At 44.3% G+C, this 17,369-nt stretch overlaps 1 protein-coding gene and 1 long non-coding RNA gene across 3 annotated transcripts in view; one reads left to right on the forward strand and one right to left on the reverse strand.

Moving 5' to 3' along the window:
- Nucleotides 1-12,618, forward strand: part of LOC114766663 (A disintegrin and metalloproteinase with thrombospondin motifs 20) — a 66,557-nt gene extending 53,939 nt beyond the window's left edge. For both annotated transcript variants that reach the window (XM_028957692.1, XM_028957693.1), the window contains 11 exons: nucleotides 1,010-1,177; nucleotides 3,534-3,707; nucleotides 4,726-4,896; nucleotides 5,028-5,216; nucleotides 5,724-5,853; nucleotides 7,235-7,329; nucleotides 7,426-7,520; nucleotides 7,651-7,784; nucleotides 9,204-9,295; nucleotides 10,037-10,141; nucleotides 10,427-12,618. In XM_028957692.1, coding sequence (XP_028813525.1) covers nucleotides 1,010-1,177; nucleotides 3,534-3,707; nucleotides 4,726-4,896; nucleotides 5,028-5,216; nucleotides 5,724-5,853; nucleotides 7,235-7,329; nucleotides 7,426-7,520; nucleotides 7,651-7,784; nucleotides 9,204-9,295; nucleotides 10,037-10,141; nucleotides 10,427-10,516 — 1,443 coding nt within the window. In that variant the 3' untranslated portion in view covers nucleotides 10,517-12,618. The remainder of the gene's footprint in view (nucleotides 1-1,009; nucleotides 1,178-3,533; nucleotides 3,708-4,725; nucleotides 4,897-5,027; nucleotides 5,217-5,723; nucleotides 5,854-7,234; nucleotides 7,330-7,425; nucleotides 7,521-7,650; nucleotides 7,785-9,203; nucleotides 9,296-10,036; nucleotides 10,142-10,426) is intronic.
- On the reverse strand, nucleotides 99-16,426 carry LOC114766665 (uncharacterized). Its single transcript, XR_003742842.1, has 4 exons — nucleotides 16,272-16,426; nucleotides 2,129-2,248; nucleotides 1,880-2,033; nucleotides 99-1,152 (listed from the first exon to the last, which is right to left on the reverse strand). It is a non-coding gene; the product is annotated as an uncharacterized LOC114766665 (long non-coding RNA).
- Between the last annotated feature and the right edge of the window lie 943 nt (nucleotides 16,427-17,369).

Consider the following 17,369-nt stretch of genomic DNA (forward strand, 5'->3'; position numbering starts at 1 on the left):
ACAGCAGCAAGGAGGGACTTACCCCCACCCCCTCACCCCCATCAACTTATCTGCCGGCACGTCTGCGCGAGGTGAAGGCGAACCGACGGTCTGTCATTTGTGGGCGTACGAGAGTGCGTGACGTGTCAGGGAGCAGTGTGGTGCGAGCGCCGGCCCTGTGTTTAACGTGCCCGGGTAATTACAGTGTGCGCGGTGGATTTGTGTGGCGTGAACCACAGGCTTCTGTCCTGCTGGAGGGGGGGGGGATAAAGGCTTCAATTTGTACATCGGAGAGAGAGACAGACTTGTTTCTGTACCTGAGAGCGTTTTGTTGAGGCTAGCTCCGCCCACACCTTACAGAAAGCCAAGAAAGTGCATGTGTTTAGTTTTATGTAATTTTTCCGAGGTCGTAATTGAGAAAACAAAGCAATATTATGTTTATTATCTGGGCTGGAAAATATGTCCGCCGTGCACGTCTTCCATACTCCACGTTGCTTGTGTTTGATGTGCCTTTGTGTTGGAGCTGAGAATAGCCATGCTCTAATTGCCGTCTGGATAGAAAGGTCTTTCCGTAGAGCTTGCAGTTTTTTTTAACGTTTGTGTAGCCTCCCACTGAAACCAGATGATGGGCTATGAATCTCGCTGTCATATACGGTTCTGTGCTTGCAGATCCGTGCTTTGGTCTTTTACGGAGCTGTCCAGAGAGTTGCTGATATCGCCAGTTCTCCTTTCGTGCCAGGACAATATTTAACGACTGGTTCTTTTTTTAATCTGTGTGCAGCATTACAGTGGCATTGTTGCCATGTGCCTAATGACCCAATTTTTGATAAAAAATCCTTGTGTGTTTGCCTGCTTTCTCCAGATGCATTACTTCTTACATTTCCAGCACTTATCACACGCCTTATTCAGAGACTCAGGGTTAAGTGTCTTGCTCAGGGTTTTAACATGTGACTTTTTGGTCTTCTGGGTCATAGGCTAGTAGGTAACCACGGTGGAAAACTGGCTGACTTCCTTCTTCTCCTTATTCCAGTGCTCAGTTACCTGTGGGAGGGGAACCAAGCAGAGAGACGTAATCTGCGCTTACCACAACCAAACCCAAACGGAGGAAGGGCACTGCAGCCATCTGTCGAAACCTCGGACGCAGAAGGCCTGCAGGACCGGGGCCTGCCCCACCTGGAAAGCCAACAGGTGGAGAGAGGTGTGTGTATTTACTGCACGTCGCCGCCACGTTAAATACGGATCAGATCGCTGCCCTGCTACAGAAGTAAACAGCGAACGAAAAGTTTACGTTACCGTTGTCAATAGTTTATGCCCGAGAACAAATATTTTGAGCACACGTGCAGCATTTCAGTCGGACGCTGGTAACAACCTAGATGTTTTTCATAATTTTATATCCTAATTTATATTAGTTACATTCATAACTAATGTAAACTGTTCTCTGTTATAATTAGATAAAACAGTGTTAGTCGCAAAGTGAAGATTTTTTGCTTTGCATTTGGTTGCCAAAACAGGACCCCTACTTGTTTGTCCCTGAGCTGAATGTTTTCTGCTTAACTGGCTGCAGTGGAGACAACCAAACACTTTGAGCATCGTGGCTGATATATATGGTGTCCATTTCTCGCTCACTCACTAACTACTTAATCCAGGTTTCATGCCTGTCCCACACGATTCACTCACACTCTCACTCTGGCCAGTGAAGTATCACCATGGTACTTATGGCATATGGGATAAATAAAGTGCCCGAAGGAAACCCATACCAGTGTGAGGAGAGCATGCAAACTCGACACACACAGTTTCAAACCCCCAACCTTGGAGATGTGAGATCACGGCGCTGCCAACTGAGCCACCACGTGATCCTGGTAAAAAAAAAAAATACTACACACCCATGCTATAGTCATACCTGCGTTTGAAGCATGACTGTGAAATCCTTTCGGGGCGTGTTGAAGCTTCCCCTCACCATTATCTTCCTGAGGTCACCACTGCACATCCCTATAAGTCAGGGCCTCCTTCCCTCACCCCCTCGTCTGGAAGCAATCATCTCCCTCCGCATACCACTGTAAACCGTGAAATCCACAAGCAGAGCATAAAGACATGTTTTATATCTTAACATTCATGCCTGTGACAACTCTCGGAAAACCTCAGCACCCACCGTTCAGCCATCTCAGCCGCCAACACCCCAGCAGATGGTAGGGAAGGGTGGGGTTGATGGAGCGGGGCACATCTGCCAGCAGAGTGGCACTGTGTGGAGGTTTCTGACAAGTTCAGCAATCTGTACAGCCAGAAAATTCAAACAACGAGTAAACAAACTTTGAGATTGAAAATGCATAATACACACATTCGATTACAGAACTGGACAGGAATGCAGAGCTTTTCAACAACATACAATGACCGAGGTGATCAAATGTCATACTGTTCAAATCCAGTCCGAATAATTCATTTTTATAGAAATCCCTATAAATGCATTCGTCTGTGCTTAAACTTTCTTCATTACTACATGGTGTTTAATGTCACTGTAACGTTGCTCCCTTTCAAATTTTGACCTTGAGCCCAAAGCTGAATTTTTTCCTCCGCGTCGCCCACCCCCTTTGTGCCGTTTCCAAACTTAAATTCCAACCCAACCACAACACAAAGTACAGGGAAGTGCCCAAGATGTCAAATAATTAGATAAATAAAACATCTGAGTGTAATTACCGCGCCGGTGCCAAGAATATGTATGCAGCTAAGGGTTCCATATGTTCTGGGGGACGGGGTCCGTGCTCCAAGCCCAGTGCAGCTCCGGGCCGGTCCGGTGGATGCAGCTACAATTACGAATAAAAAAGGCTTCAAAGAGATTAGCGTTGCGATAGACGCCTTTTTGAAGGTAGACATTACAAAGTGAGATAAGAATACGATGTTGTCTCCGGTCAGACTATTAATTTTTCTGGGCTGTAAGAAGTATTAGAAAAACATAACAATCTGATGTTACACTGGACTCTTCAGCAAGGGTCTAGAGAGCAAATGAATGAGTAAAATAATTGAATTGTTTTTTATGTTTTTGTGCCATATAACACTCCTTTAGTTGTTAACTGTTCTTTCTTCAAATTCACACTAATCATATATTGCAATAACAATTTAATATGTAAAATAATAATAACAATGGTATTATTGTTGTTTATTACTACAAGTAATTTTCTTTTTTTGGGTCCACTAAACTGTTTACTGTAACTGTAAACAATATTTTACATTTACGTTTATGGCATTTATCAGACGGTCTTATCCAGAGCGACTTACAACCAGTAGTTACAGGGACAGTCCCCCCCTGGAGCATCTTAGGGTTAAGTGTCTTGCTCAGGGACACAATGGTAGTAAGCAGGATTTGAACCTGGGTCTTCTGGTTCATAGGCGAGTGTGTTACCCACTAGGCTACTACCACCCATGATGTTAGAGTTTTTCAATTCCTTTGAATAAAAATGTTTTTTATCCCTTTGCTCTCCAATAGGAGGTCGTGCATGGGAAGAGAAACAAAAAGGTTTAAATCTGTTTAATCTTGCTCTATCTCTCTCTCTCGCGCTCAGTGCTCCGTCACATGTGGGATGGGTGTTCAGCACAGGGAGGTCTTCTGTCGACTGAAGGCCACTGGTCGCGTGGCTGAGGGGCTGTGTGACGCGCGCCTGCGCCCCGCCGGCGTGCAGCCGTGTCTGTCCCCGGACTGCAGCCGTCACATGTGGGCGGCCGGAGAGTGGCAGGAGGTGGGTGCGGCCGCAGCAGATCCTCGGTTTGGGGACCGTCCAACCACACATCAAAGGGGTCTCGGCGACGCCCGCGCTCTGTCTTGTCTTGTCTGTGTGGGCTTCAACCGCAGCCAACGTCAGACGTGCCACACTTTCTGTTCGCTTTCATGTCCAGCTCTTGAAGACACGCTACATCAGCTTGCTGAGTGACATTTGTGCTAATTTGATACACATGATAGCGAAAGGCCAAGGTTTCCCAAAAAGTATCAGTGCATTAGAGTTCGTCTCAACTTTTTTTGTGTCGGGATTTGGTTTGTCCAATGATCTGCAGGCCCACTGTAGACCTCTAATTAACGTCAGGCACTGTGTCTCTGCTAGATCTTTAATTCTTCAGTTATATGACATTATTGTCAGTGTTTCCAGAGACAGGGCAAAACAGAGAGCAGCTGTTTAAAAAGCGTCCGTGTCAGACAGCTGCTTTAGAGGAGACTTGATGCGATAGGATCATCGGAAAAAGAATAGCTCTCAAGGCAGCGATGGTAATCTGCAGAGACATCAGCAGTCACAGGAAGCCTTTCCTGGCCCCGTCTGGCTCTTATCACGTCTCCATGATGACAGAGATTGGACCCTACAGGGACCGATGGCTGGTGGTGACACTTATTTTGGACAAGAAATCTACATCTACATTGAAAAGCACTCAGTATAAAATCTCACCATATGAGGTAAACCATGACGTAGGTCATCGAGCACATGTGCTGCTGCAACATCTCTGTATCACTTAGATCATTTATCAGGCCAAATATACGTATAGCGGAAACATTACCATGTTAAAGTCATCAGCATTTTTCCTTCGATTTACTGTGACGTTTCCCTCCGCGTGAGGATTTTCTAGCAGTGCAACACTGCCCTCTCTGGCCCTGTGTGTTCACTGCGGGACATTTTCCCTTCAGTTTAAAGACTGTAAATTTAGGCCTAATATGGATGCTGTTTTTGTCCGCGATCTTCACTGTGTGCTTTTATGGTGCTTTTGGTTTAGTGTAATGTTACATGCGGGGCGGGGATGAGGAGCAGGCCGGTGCTCTGCGTGGACACCGGAATGAACCCTGTCTCGGACGGCTTATGTGACCCCGATTCACAACCCTCCCTTCATCAGCCCTGCAACGGAGATGCCTGCCAATATGTATGGATGACTGGAGCATGGACTCAGGTTAGCCGTTAACTGTCTGCATAAATAAGCTTTGTGTGTGAGCATGTGTGTGTGTGTGTGTGTGTGTGCGTGCGAATGCATAAATCATCCATCTTCATTTTAAAAGTAAGGACCACGTATATTTGTGACAGTGTTCCGTCAGCTGTGGTGCAGGCTATCAGCGGAGGATGGTGTCCTGCTCTGCAGTGCCCATGCAATCACGTCTGCCCCCTCATGCTGCCCACAGCCAGTGCCCCAATGCACGACCCCCCAACACCCAGCAGTGCCAGGTTCGAGAGTGCCCACCCACCGCTCAGTGGAAAGTCGGCAACTGGAGCAAAGTAAGTTACATGCGACAAAGTTTGCGAGCAGATATATTATATCAGTTGTGCAGGTGGGCAAATATGTTAATTATACAGTAGTTTTACATGCTGGATGTGTATCTTGCAGCATATTGTGACCTGGCTTATACCAAATCAAGGAGTGTCTGTTGAAATGAATGATCACTAAATGTGCTTGTTCAAATATATGTTTATGCTCACTAATAAGTGTTCATTTAAAACACTCTTAAAATACAGAGAGCATATACTTTAATCACAATAATGGTTTTCATCTTCTATTCACAATTATATTATGGGATTGTCGTATTTTAAACCATTAAATGCTAAATATTTCATTGAATAAATGTACAGGTTGTTGTTGATTTAGTTATTGGAGAATTTGACAGCAGCCTATCACTGCAGCCTAGTATCCGGCCAAAACTACCAGAGATATAAACAGCCCTCGATAAAATGTGTAATTGTTGTCTTGCATGCACGCCCTCCTCCCGATTGTGTGTCGTTTTTCAGTGCTCCCAGACGTGCGGCGCTGGTGTGATGGAGCGACGGGTGGAGTGTCTCACCTTCAAAGGCCTCCCTGCGGAGAGCTGCCCCCCGTCCGAGCGGCCGGAGTCCAGAGCCGCCTGTCGGCAGAGAGAATGTGAGTTTCGACGCCCCTTGCTCCCCCGTGGGCGTGAGGGGATGCCTTTTCTGATGGAATTGAATTGAACTGAGGCCAATAACATGATTTCTTAAATCACACTACTGTGTGTTATTGGTGTGTGTGTTTTAGGCGTAAATATCCCTTGTTTATGCTGTCAGCAGAGTGGTAAGAGCGAGATGAGCGTGGCCCACTTTGACTGGGATCGGTATAAACAGCCCTCGCTTTTGACCCCAGCCCGGAAAGAGAGGGCAGAGGGCCAAGGCTCGCAGGTTGCCTCAGAACGCTTGAGATGTTTAGACACGGTCGGAGGATTCCACTGGAGCGCTCTATTGTTGTTTCCCCCGCCAAGTCAGGCACTGGCCAAATTAAAATGATACGCTTGGACTATGGCGGCTCTGCGGTCGAGTATTAATACCGATCGGGGGACTGGAGCAATCGCTCTCTGAACCGTGCAACAAAACAGCGTGTGGGGGAAAATAAATAAAGAGTCGAATCTTTGCTTAGTACTCGGGGCGTGGGGGGGCATAAACATGTCTGTACAAATACCAGATCAGTGCAGCCACACACGAAGACATGGGTGATCTTGTCCATGAAATGACCCAGGGCTGTTTACAAAGCGCTTTAGAGACGGAACAGTCGTGTTTCGAGAAACGAATGACGGTGAAGTGATTGCCGTTGCACAGCGCAGCACACAACAAAATGTGTCCTCTGCTTTTAACCCGTCACACTTAGTGAGCAGCGGGCCGCTGTGAAAGGCGCCCGGGGGAGCGGTGTGTGGGGACGGTACCTTTATCAATGGGGTCTCGGTGGCACCTTGGCGGTTCGGGATTCGAACCCTCAACCTTCCAATTTTGGGTCCGCTTCCTTACTTGCTAGGCCAACCACTGCCCCAGTTCAAGCAAAGCAATGAAACAACCTCTAATTACCCAAACAGGACTTTCCTTGTCACCTGCGTTGATGTCATTTGACACAGACGATGTACAGGGTGATGTTGTGGAACATGTCCCTGTGCTAAAACGTACATTTCCAACTTTTCTCTGGTGGTTGCATGTCCTTGGGACACAGCATTACATGGGATATGGATAGGGAATGTTCACTTTGCATTCACTAGTTCTCCAATCAGAATGCTGATTTAAAGCCTTTGAATTAAAGTGCTGAGAACCTGTTTGTAGAAGGACATGAATATATCTGGTAAAATAAGGTAAAACATGGCTGTGTTCATTGTTTTTTGGTTTTTTTCCGAAGAACCGTAGTGGCCGCAACTTGCCTCTTGTGGAGATATCTGCTAATCCTCTAGACAGGCAGGGATGTTTAGCATGTCGGGTACATGTTTGCGTTTGCAAAGGTGCACAAGGCTCATGTTATCTCTGCATCTCAGGTGAACCGTCCTCAACATGCAGAGACGTTCAGCTCAAGGCAGGCCTGAGGACTGACGGGGAACAGTACCTCAAAATAAAATCCAGGATTGTTCAGGTTTGACCGGCACACCCACTGCTGTTGTGTCTTATCACTCTAGGTGATGGGAATGGATGCATTTTGAAATGTCCAGATTCTATGTGTCTCTTTCAGATTTATTGTGCTGAAATGCACACTAGATTCCCCAAGGAGTATGTAACCCTGCGGAGCGGCCACACAGACAACTACTCTGAAGTGTATGGATACAGGTGTGTCTTGTTTTCTCATTCAACTTTTCCCTCATGTTGTAACTTTTACAGGGAGTAATTCATAACTGATTCATTGCCTCTGTGCTTAACTGTTTCCACCCTCCAATGTTGGTTTGATCAAATGAAAAAGGCTGCACAACCCATTCGAATGCCCCTTCAATGGCAGCAGGAGGCAGGACTGCGCCTGCAGCAACGACTACTCGGCACTCGGCTACACCGTCTTTCACAGGGTCCGGCTGGACGTGAGCTCCATGCGGATCATAAGTAAGTAATTAGCGTCATGGAGCTGACTGGTGTCGAGACCACGCCGCACCTCTCTGCCTTGCTGCTTAATACCACTAGACTTGACTAGACTAGACTAAAGAACAGGGGTTATGTATATTTTTATATTCAGTATTCAAGACATAAATGTATATGTTTCAATCTAATTGTACAGCCAAACAGCCATTATAGAATGTGTGAATTTAAGTATCCTGTTTTAGCCTGAAAATCATCAATTAAAATTTTTCTTGCACTCCTAGTTACAAGTTGAAACCTCTTTGTTGTTTTACTGGATTAATAATAATATGCAAACATAACAGCTGACAGCCCATAATCTGATCAATACTATCCGCCATAGGATAAACATAAATAGAGTGAGTGATAAGACATCTTAGGATAATATTCATACACATATATACACACACAAACATATTAATCATGCATCACCTGCAGATCATTAACATAACAAATGAACGGTTTGCATTTGTGATAAAAAAAAATCATTTTGGTTGACCCTCTCTGGGTGTATTTCCAAGTTTTTCCACCTTTATAAAAACATGGTTTCTCTAAACCACTGTGAAGTAGTGGGACCATTAGTGGACTTCAAGTGATGCAATATAGTTGGTCTAGCTGTTAAAGATGCAAACGCTGTTACAGAGGGGAGCATCAGTTATGCCAAAAATCGTGGTCGGTGGAGGAGGATGTCAAACCATAAATCTAAACTAAATATGGGCACAGAAAAAACATGTGGGTCAGGCGTCACGGAAATCTGTCACACTCATCAGCCACATCCACATTTACATTTATGGCATTTATCAGACGCCCTTATCCAGAGCAACTTACAATCAGTAGTTACAGGGACAGTCCCCCCCAGGAGCAACTTAGGGTTAAGTGTCTTGCTCAGGGACACAATGGTAGTGTCGAGTACCGAGTGTGTTACCCACTAGGCTACTACCACCCTTCACATAAATGGAGGAGATGTGAATTTGACAGGTTTCGCATTGGATCAGTCCAAGACGTAAACAAAAAGTGGCCGATCTAATACAATCAACAGCCGCAGTCCATATTTCCTCTGGAAATTGCAGACCTAATTCACGTCCGCATAATAATTCCACTTTAGGGAGTGAGTTCAAGGATAAAATAAGTCGTAAAAGTTTTGAGATTACTCCTTTAGCGTTGGGGTTAAGTGAGAGCTAGTCTTCCCAAGGGGGAGGACAGGAAAAATATGGGTTTGGAAGTATGTAAAACAATTTGACACAAATTGACAAATTAGAAAAGGAGTCACACACCATCCACAAATAGGTCTATAACAGTCCTTACGTGCTCTTGCATTTTTAGATCTGTGTCGCTATTTTGAGGTGTGAATATCTGCTTTAGTTATAAGATGTTTATGAATGTCACATGAAACCCACTCTTTTGCAGCCACTGACCTGCAGTTTACCCAGACCCTGCTCGGCCAGCCAGTGCCCTTTGCCACAGCGGGTGACTGTTACAGCGCAGCCAAATGCCCGCAGGTAAAGCCTCCCTAATCTTCCCATGCGGTCTCCTGTTCCAATAAGCACCAGCGCCTGCGCTGCCGTGCGGACGAGTCTTGTGCAACAAACAGTAAATGTGACCACAGTTTTATAAGATCCTCATGCCACCTCGTGTGTTCTACAGAACACTGCGCAGAAATCTACATCGGAGATTATGACATTATCTGTCACGGTCAATTCTCCTCCACTCAACACCCCAGCACCTTGAGTGGTGGAAAGAGCTATATGGACAAATTTAAAGCATGTGTGATATTCACATGCTTCTGACTCCTCCGTCGGTGATGTTGCAATTTAACAATTCACATATTTGTCCTAAACATTAGTGGTATTGAATGCTGTAGCGCTCCTTCTTGTGCATCACTGCGTCACCCTGATTGCCTGCCACATCTGACGTGTCTCCTTTAAAATGAATGTGTTTTTGTAAGCTGCTGTTTAATGGATTGTAGATTCTGGATTAATTGTTCCAATCACTGTAAATAATTGTTGCAACAGTACTGAATAAAAATGATATGGCAAAATGGGGTATAATCACCAGAATACTCAAATATCATAATGTGACTTGTATCTTGTTTATTGATCTATTTTATAATGATTTATTATTGTCTCTCGTCTTGGTAATAGTGACATGTGAACACAGTTATAAATTCAAATGAAGTTGAAGGTCTCTGGCAGCAATTTCTAACAGTGATGTAAGAACTGTGTCTTCACTCGACTTCACAGGGCCAGTTCAGCATAAACCTCACAGGAACTGGACTGAAAGTGGCCGAATCCACCAAATGGGTGTCCCAGGGCAACTACGTTACGGTTAAAGTGCACAGGTCAGAGGTAAGCACCCTGGCGCATCCATTTACTGTATTCTTGCCTAAACTGGAGATGGGGGTGCTGCAAAGTGGTCGTATTTAAGAGCGGAACGTTGAACCCTGAAAGTGAATTCATTTGTGCGAGGACAGTCATGTTTTTCTTAAAAGAATGTCAGTACTGTGCAACGGAGAGTCTTATGGTGGCGCTCTGAAGGTCTTCATTGTTCCTGCCGTCTAGTTTCTAGTGAATGCTCAACAGTACACGAGGAATGAAGGTCGTCTTTGTGTGTTGTTTCCTCACCTTGTGTAGGACGGGACAAGAATCTACGGCCGGTGCGGCGGCTTCTGTGGGAAGTGCACTCCTCACCCACAATCCGGCCTCCTAGTCCAAGTCCTGTGAGACACCAGGCACGACCCTGAGCCCAGAGGTCAGCGGGAGCCGGCAGCATGGCTCCGCAGGGGGTCCGTCCTGGCATCCCGTCCTTCCGACAGCTCTGGATCCATAAACGATCGGGACCAAGGGCACCTCCGTCGGCAAACGTGGCTCACTCTGAAGATGGGCCAACTTCCCCTCGAAGACGGGCCTCTCTCATGTATCTAATGGTTACCAAATGCATCCGTGAGCGAGACTATGAAAAGCAGACGTGGTGGTGCGCCCTGGGTTCCCCAAGCTGGAACTCATATTAATGCATGTTGATGTTTGGACGTCAAGACACGGTGCGAATCTCAAAACTCAAAAGCGGAGCTCTCCGTTTATCCTGGTGCTGTACTGTGAAGTTTATATCAGAAGGAGCCAATGACAAGCTGTCTCATTTACAACCAAACCGTTTTCAGTATGACGTTTTTTAATTTAACACAAACGCACATTACAACAGTCATTTTGAAGATTATTTTTAACATGTTTTTTTTTACCATAACAGTGTCATATGAAAAGGTTCAACAAAGTCAAGAAATAACATAGGCTCTGGTTAAAAAAACTATAGAACATGGTGCTACAGCCTCATTCTAGTTCAGTTTCATAAATCATAGATTAAACAAAGGAATGAAAGACTTCATTAAGGTTCTCATTGCATGTTTTTAAATGGGGTCAATGTTACTTGAGAAAGAGGGCTACAAAAATGAGAAGAACTTGATCGTAAAGTCTGAAATTTATGTCTGCTCTGCATGTACCTCAAAGGACAAGTTTATTCAGCATCATTTACAAAATATACAGGAGTTTCAATCACAAGGGGATTGCAAAAGGTTATTAAAAAAAAAAAAAGGAAGCTCTACATCATGATATTACTTCATCATATATTATTTCAGTTTCTGTTTGTAGGTTGAGCCTCAAGACAGGAAGAAAGTCAAATGTTGACCTCATCAGATATTTCCAGAATGCATATTTTGCAGCTTGTGGTCCCAGGTGCATGCAACCCTACCTCTCACAACCATGGATGTCTATGAAATGTATTTTAAATGTATTGTAAGCTATTTATGTCCGATCATATTTATTCTGTAATGATAAATCTGTAGATGTCTTCAATGTCCAGCCACTATGACTACTACTGTTAATGGCAGAAGTGATTGTATTATGCGTTTTTTTGTTGTTGTTGTTCTGCAGCATGTGTGTAAAACATTAACCTGCACGGGGATCATCTTCTGAAATTTAACCTAGTTTGTTACTGATATTGGATTCAGAAATCAGCCAATGCAGAGCCTCACTCGCAGGGTCAGACACGTAAAACCCGTTGAATCTTGTGAATGTCTTTCTAATGCGCCTTAGCAGAGAGGTTGCCTGGTTGGACCGTTTTTTTTAATACACATTTACGGTCCCAGAAGCATTGCACACGGTCGATCTTTGAGACATGTAATGGTATCTTTTTTTGTATCTCTCTCCTTAATATTTTTGAGGAAGTGAGATGTTTGTCCACAATGTGCAGCATTTCGTGAGTTGAGACAATCTCCTTAAATCCATGGTGCCTCTTGCCTGTTGTGCACATACAAGGTGGAGTGCAGCTTTTCAGTGTGGCTTCAGAAGCTCGCTGGAAAAGCTGACCATGCTGCAGGGTATGTTAAAACTCACTGAGCAGCTAAATACTTTTGGCTATCATTATTTTTGATAAGCAGTTGATATGGGAGGTCTGTATCAGAAACGAAAGAATACTTGATGCACTATGTGCCATAAATCGTGTAGAAAAGTAGAATGGTTTCTCTTATTTTCTACTTTACTGAATCATTAGCATTTAACTTTCCTGAATTCTGTTTTTTTTTTTTTTATATTTGTACTTGAAGTGCAAACGGTGTGTTAAAATTAAAGGGGACATTGTGGTGGAATGACACAAGGTGCTTGTTTGCCACATATTATCCAAAGATGTTTTAATAATCAAATTTCCTCTTTTGTACAATATGTCGACTTAATAAATATTATGGTGCTAAAGTAAAAGAAACCCTGAGAGGATGTTATCAATACTTGCTACTGTACTAACAATGGTTGTAAAGCAATAATAAAGCAAAATGAACATTTTTTTGGTATTTCTTTCACATGTTTGGCTGATTTGCACCTGTGAGGTTGAATTTCAAATGTAGTGGATTTTTCTGCCATAAATGACGTATCCCCCATTTCTCACTGGCACGTGGTGCTTTGTGAACGGGGTGGGGCAGACACAGAGGCAAACAGGCTGGCTGGTCCATGTGGGTCTAGTTACTGCTCCAGGTTGTGTTTCCATCTCCGAACGCACTGTGCACTCGTGTGAGATGTGAGCGGGTGAATATTTCCACATGCCCTGCAACACCGCTGGCCCACAGCTGCCGCTGTCATGTTTGCTGCGACTTGGGCGCGCAACAAGAACTTTTGAGGGAGTTCACGCTAAAGCCATATGATGTTGTATTTGCATTGCCACACATCGCGGCCCTAAAACTGGTGATCGACGGAGGTGGAAGTCTCTGGTGTGGGCCACTTTGAATGGTGGGCCGTTCGTGGATGATAGGAACTCTGGTCTCTGTGATGCAGAGCCAGAACGTGACAGCATAACTCCCGGTGACCAAATGAGCCCAGCAATTATGGGTGAGGTCACGAAGAGAAACAATATTTTTATGTGAAATCACCGATCCATTTTTCAGTCGTGGTATGGTTAAAGATGAATGACTGGGAAGAGAATCAGATGAAAATCATATGATACAAAACCACGAGGTAGAATAGGAGATGTGCCCCTGAACCCCATTTCATACCCTGCTTCTTCTGGAATGGAACTTCTTTTTTTATGTTTTTTTTTTTATTTTTACAACCAATAAAAATGTGTGATTTCTCTATTGTGATTTCTCTGCTTGGCCATTGATTGGTCCCTAATTATCCAATTACGATGAAGTTAAGATTGGCAACCCATCTACCGAGGGAGCAGTGAGTGTGCTGGAAACCCTCCAATTACGGGTCCATTTACTTACCCGCTAGGCCAACCACTGCCACCAAATTGAAGCCACTTATCAATACTAGTATTAGTTGGTATGACCAGCATGAATACAAACCTGAAGAGATTTCAAATTAGCTCGTCCTAAACTGTTTTTTTTTTTTAGCTCTGTACGTTTGTAAAAGTTGAGTTGAAAACGCATTCAATAGATGGAACCGAGAGATGAACACTGCTCCCTGCTGGGTGGAATGACCATATGTCCAAAGTTCATATGTAGGTTTAAGACCCACTTACTACCATTGAGTCCCTGAGCAAGACACTTGTCCCTGTAACTACTGATTGAAAGTCGATCTGAGTTCACTCTGAGTCTGCATTTTTTTCATCTGTGAATGGGACGCGGTTTTGGAATTTCTGATGATCAGTGCACCTAATTAAACTTTGAAGGAGAAAACTATTTTTTTTTAGCTGTTATTGCCCTGAAACCACTATGGGAAGCCAGTTGACAAGCTGATGAGATGACTCCAGCAGTATTACATTACATTTATTAAAATGAACTTAATAATAATTTCTTTGCCGGAAAACAATTGTCACTCCCAGGGCATGTAAAATGGTATATAACAATTGAAATACCCTTTCCAGAAAAAAGTATTTCACTTCCATTAAAAGTGTTCAGCTTTAATGTCTGAAAAAAATGATCTTGAAAGCTTTAATGGACAATTTATTCATGAAAACCTTTTTAACGCCTATTAACAGAGCATCTGCTCACACAAATAATCCGCTCCAGTGGATTTATGCATGCCTTATTGTCTTAATAACAAAAAAGAGATATATTGAAGATTGAAAGAAAAGAAACCCTAACTCTTAATGCCAAGCATCAGGACTGGATCACAGACCGCACCTAATAAATGATGAGTTTAAAATGTTAAATCCATTGAAATGAATGAAGAGATCCTTAAATTAGTAAATGCAATATAGTTGACTTCTTTATGGATGGTATATATTAAATAAATATGATAATCTTTAATTCTTTCATTTTTACGTACTCTGTGTCCTGGAGTATAATGTTCAGTCCATATAATCGATTTCTAAATGTTTATACTACCCTTCATAGGTCTGACTGAAAGATAGTTTGGACTTCAGTATATATATATATATATATACACACACACACACACACACACACTGATATTACTAATTAGGTCACAGTGCTCAGTGTCTTTTTACATCACTTTAATCAGCAAAAAATTAAGTAGTTTCTGGTGCTATCCTAATCCTCTCAGCGTGCATCTGTCTATAGTGGACCACTAGGTGGAGTTGGCACATCAGGGAACGTGCAGAGAAAGAAGGTACATTGTACCAGAATGTCCACAGATGTTTTTACATGATAAGGAAATTAAATCTCCACGTTTCCATGTGCACACAAACATCCTTATTTAGAAACCATTACCGGTAGAATGCAGGCAGTTGGCATCTAACACCCTTCTTGCGCCTCACAAAAAAACCTTTGGTGTGATGTGGAACACTAATAAAAAGTCCTGCTCTGTGGCCATCGGGGAGCTGCAGTGGCTCCTGCACCCTGCCGCTTCTCCAGCAGAAACCGAGTGTTTCAATGTCCGCAACAATGTCTTTTTTAATGCCTGTTAAGATGGAGGACTGGTAATTTGGCCTTGCCTATAAGTTGCTGGAGGGGGAAAACAGATGCCTATATAAAAGAGTTTGCGCTCCTTGCTGCTGATGAATGCTTAAAGCCTATTTTTACAGTCGTCTGTCGAACGTAAATAGACTGTAAGCGCATGCCGCACAAAAATGGAGCCGAGGCCGCACGGGTCTCAGCACTCGCACGTTTGCAGGGGCTGAAAGATAACTCATCGGGCCTGACACTGAGAAATGCGTGTCAAGGATGCCTGGAACAGTTCGACAAGTGGCATGCTTCACTGCTCTGTTGTCCCGCCAGCGTCCGTTTCGGCGCTAAAATGTACTCAGCGGCATCTTGGCAGCGCGCGAGGCGAATAGCTTGCACGTGTTGCGCCGCGTCTCCAATCTATGTCAGATACGCGTGTTTACCCAATGGCCCGGGCCGCGCCGGTCGCTGGCGTCCATTAAATTTGCCCCCCTCGTGCCCCGGCGGCCTGCCGGCGTATGCCGAGGGCCAATTGACTGACTAATCCGTCACATGCCGGTGGGCGCAGTTAATTCGGCCCCTGCTTCATTTCGCCGATTTTCAAATCAAGCATTAGCGGGTATTTGTGTAAGCCCTGGTGACATTCCTCATGTGAGGCCACGCAAGGTCATCGCCACCGGTCGTTGGAGCCACATCTATTGGCCTTCGTTATCCTGCTAATTTGTGGGTGCAGGGGATTTATACACCCTAAGGACGAAAGAGTAAGGTGCACTATATTATGTGATGACACCCCCACATTTACATTGACTATTTATTGACTTTTTCCCTTGATCAGAAGCTTTAATTACTAGACTTCTCCTAACTAACTTTGACTTTTCTTTTCCTAATGACTCTCCACTTCCAATTGTCTCAGATCCTGCACGCTAACCCAATAACTTGTCTCCAAAAAACTATTTTTTCATAAAAAAGATACATTCAACACAACTGGTCAAACTGAATAAAACCAGGATGCACAATTTCAGCATCAAATATGGATGATTCCGTAATTTAAGGGACGTGTGGCAACTCCAGTTATAGAATGCAAATAGCTATGCTATGCTAATATGCTCATAAGCATTTTGCAAAGTGACCGCAGTGCAGAGAAAAGAGACCTTGCGTTTCGAATTTCCGCCTGCCACTGCCAACTCTCTCTGAGGATTGTTTTACGTTCCACCTCCGTGCCCGGCCTCGCATCGCAGCGATCAGCCCCGAACGCCGACACGACAGGGCTGACTGGGAGCGTGTTTCAGTCGTCCCAGCTACAGATGGTTCGGGTAACCCAGACAAGGCTTTTTTCAGACCGGCCGTGCCAATCTGCTGCCGCTCCTCCCGTGCTCGCAACAGGAACAGAGCCAACTGTTGAGCGTGGCGAAGGGACGAGGAATGGGGTCATGTTTTGGTATGGCGTTACGCGTTCAAAATCTCCCATTAGCAACAGCTGCATGCGACGCGAGGGGTTGCAGTCGGCCTCTGACCAAACCAGAGCTCGAGACCAAAGGGAGAGATGTGTGGGAGGAATTGCGATGGGCTTCCAGACAAACGATTCAAGAGCCTGTTGTGAAAGGCGTGCAAATAAACAGGCAGGAGGTGCGAATCGCATATTCAAAAGAAACAGCGGATCTGTTTCTCTTCGCGTTGGTGGAGCACCGACATGCCCTTGTTCAATGAGCTGGATCTCCAATGCTGAGAAGTCCAATGAGACTCTGAGGGAGACGCGTATAAAATGACTGTAATGGGAAACTTTCAAGTATAAATCAACCAGATATCGCTGATAATATGGAATTGTCCTTTGATCCTTTAATGAAGTCCACTGTGGACACCACCCACATCGTAAAATGAGAATGATGAGTATGATGATGTCAACCCAAATGTCAAAATCACTTCCAGCAAACAAAATGTAGTCTTTTGGCGGAAGGTTCTCCATCCATTCATCTACTAGAGTCACATAGGCTAGGAATTTCTTCTGATATACACATCACACATATACATCAGGTTTCCGCTTGTGTACATTGCAATTGTTGCCTCTACAATGATTCATGGAGATGTTTGGGAGCAAAAGAAGTCTCTGCATGAACCTGTATGACACCTGTCATCAAATGTGGCACTTTCATGCACACGAAATGCATTTTGTGGGGATATCCGATTTATCTGTTTACAGGGCGGTCGCGTTCACACAGTTCGGACGTCCAGATGTCCAGTTTAATTCCACG

Source organism: Denticeps clupeoides, chromosome 17 (genome assembly GCF_900700375.1).
Source record: "Denticeps clupeoides chromosome 17, fDenClu1.1, whole genome shotgun sequence".
Classification (NCBI taxonomy): domain Eukaryota; kingdom Metazoa; phylum Chordata; class Actinopteri; order Clupeiformes; family Denticipitidae; genus Denticeps; species Denticeps clupeoides.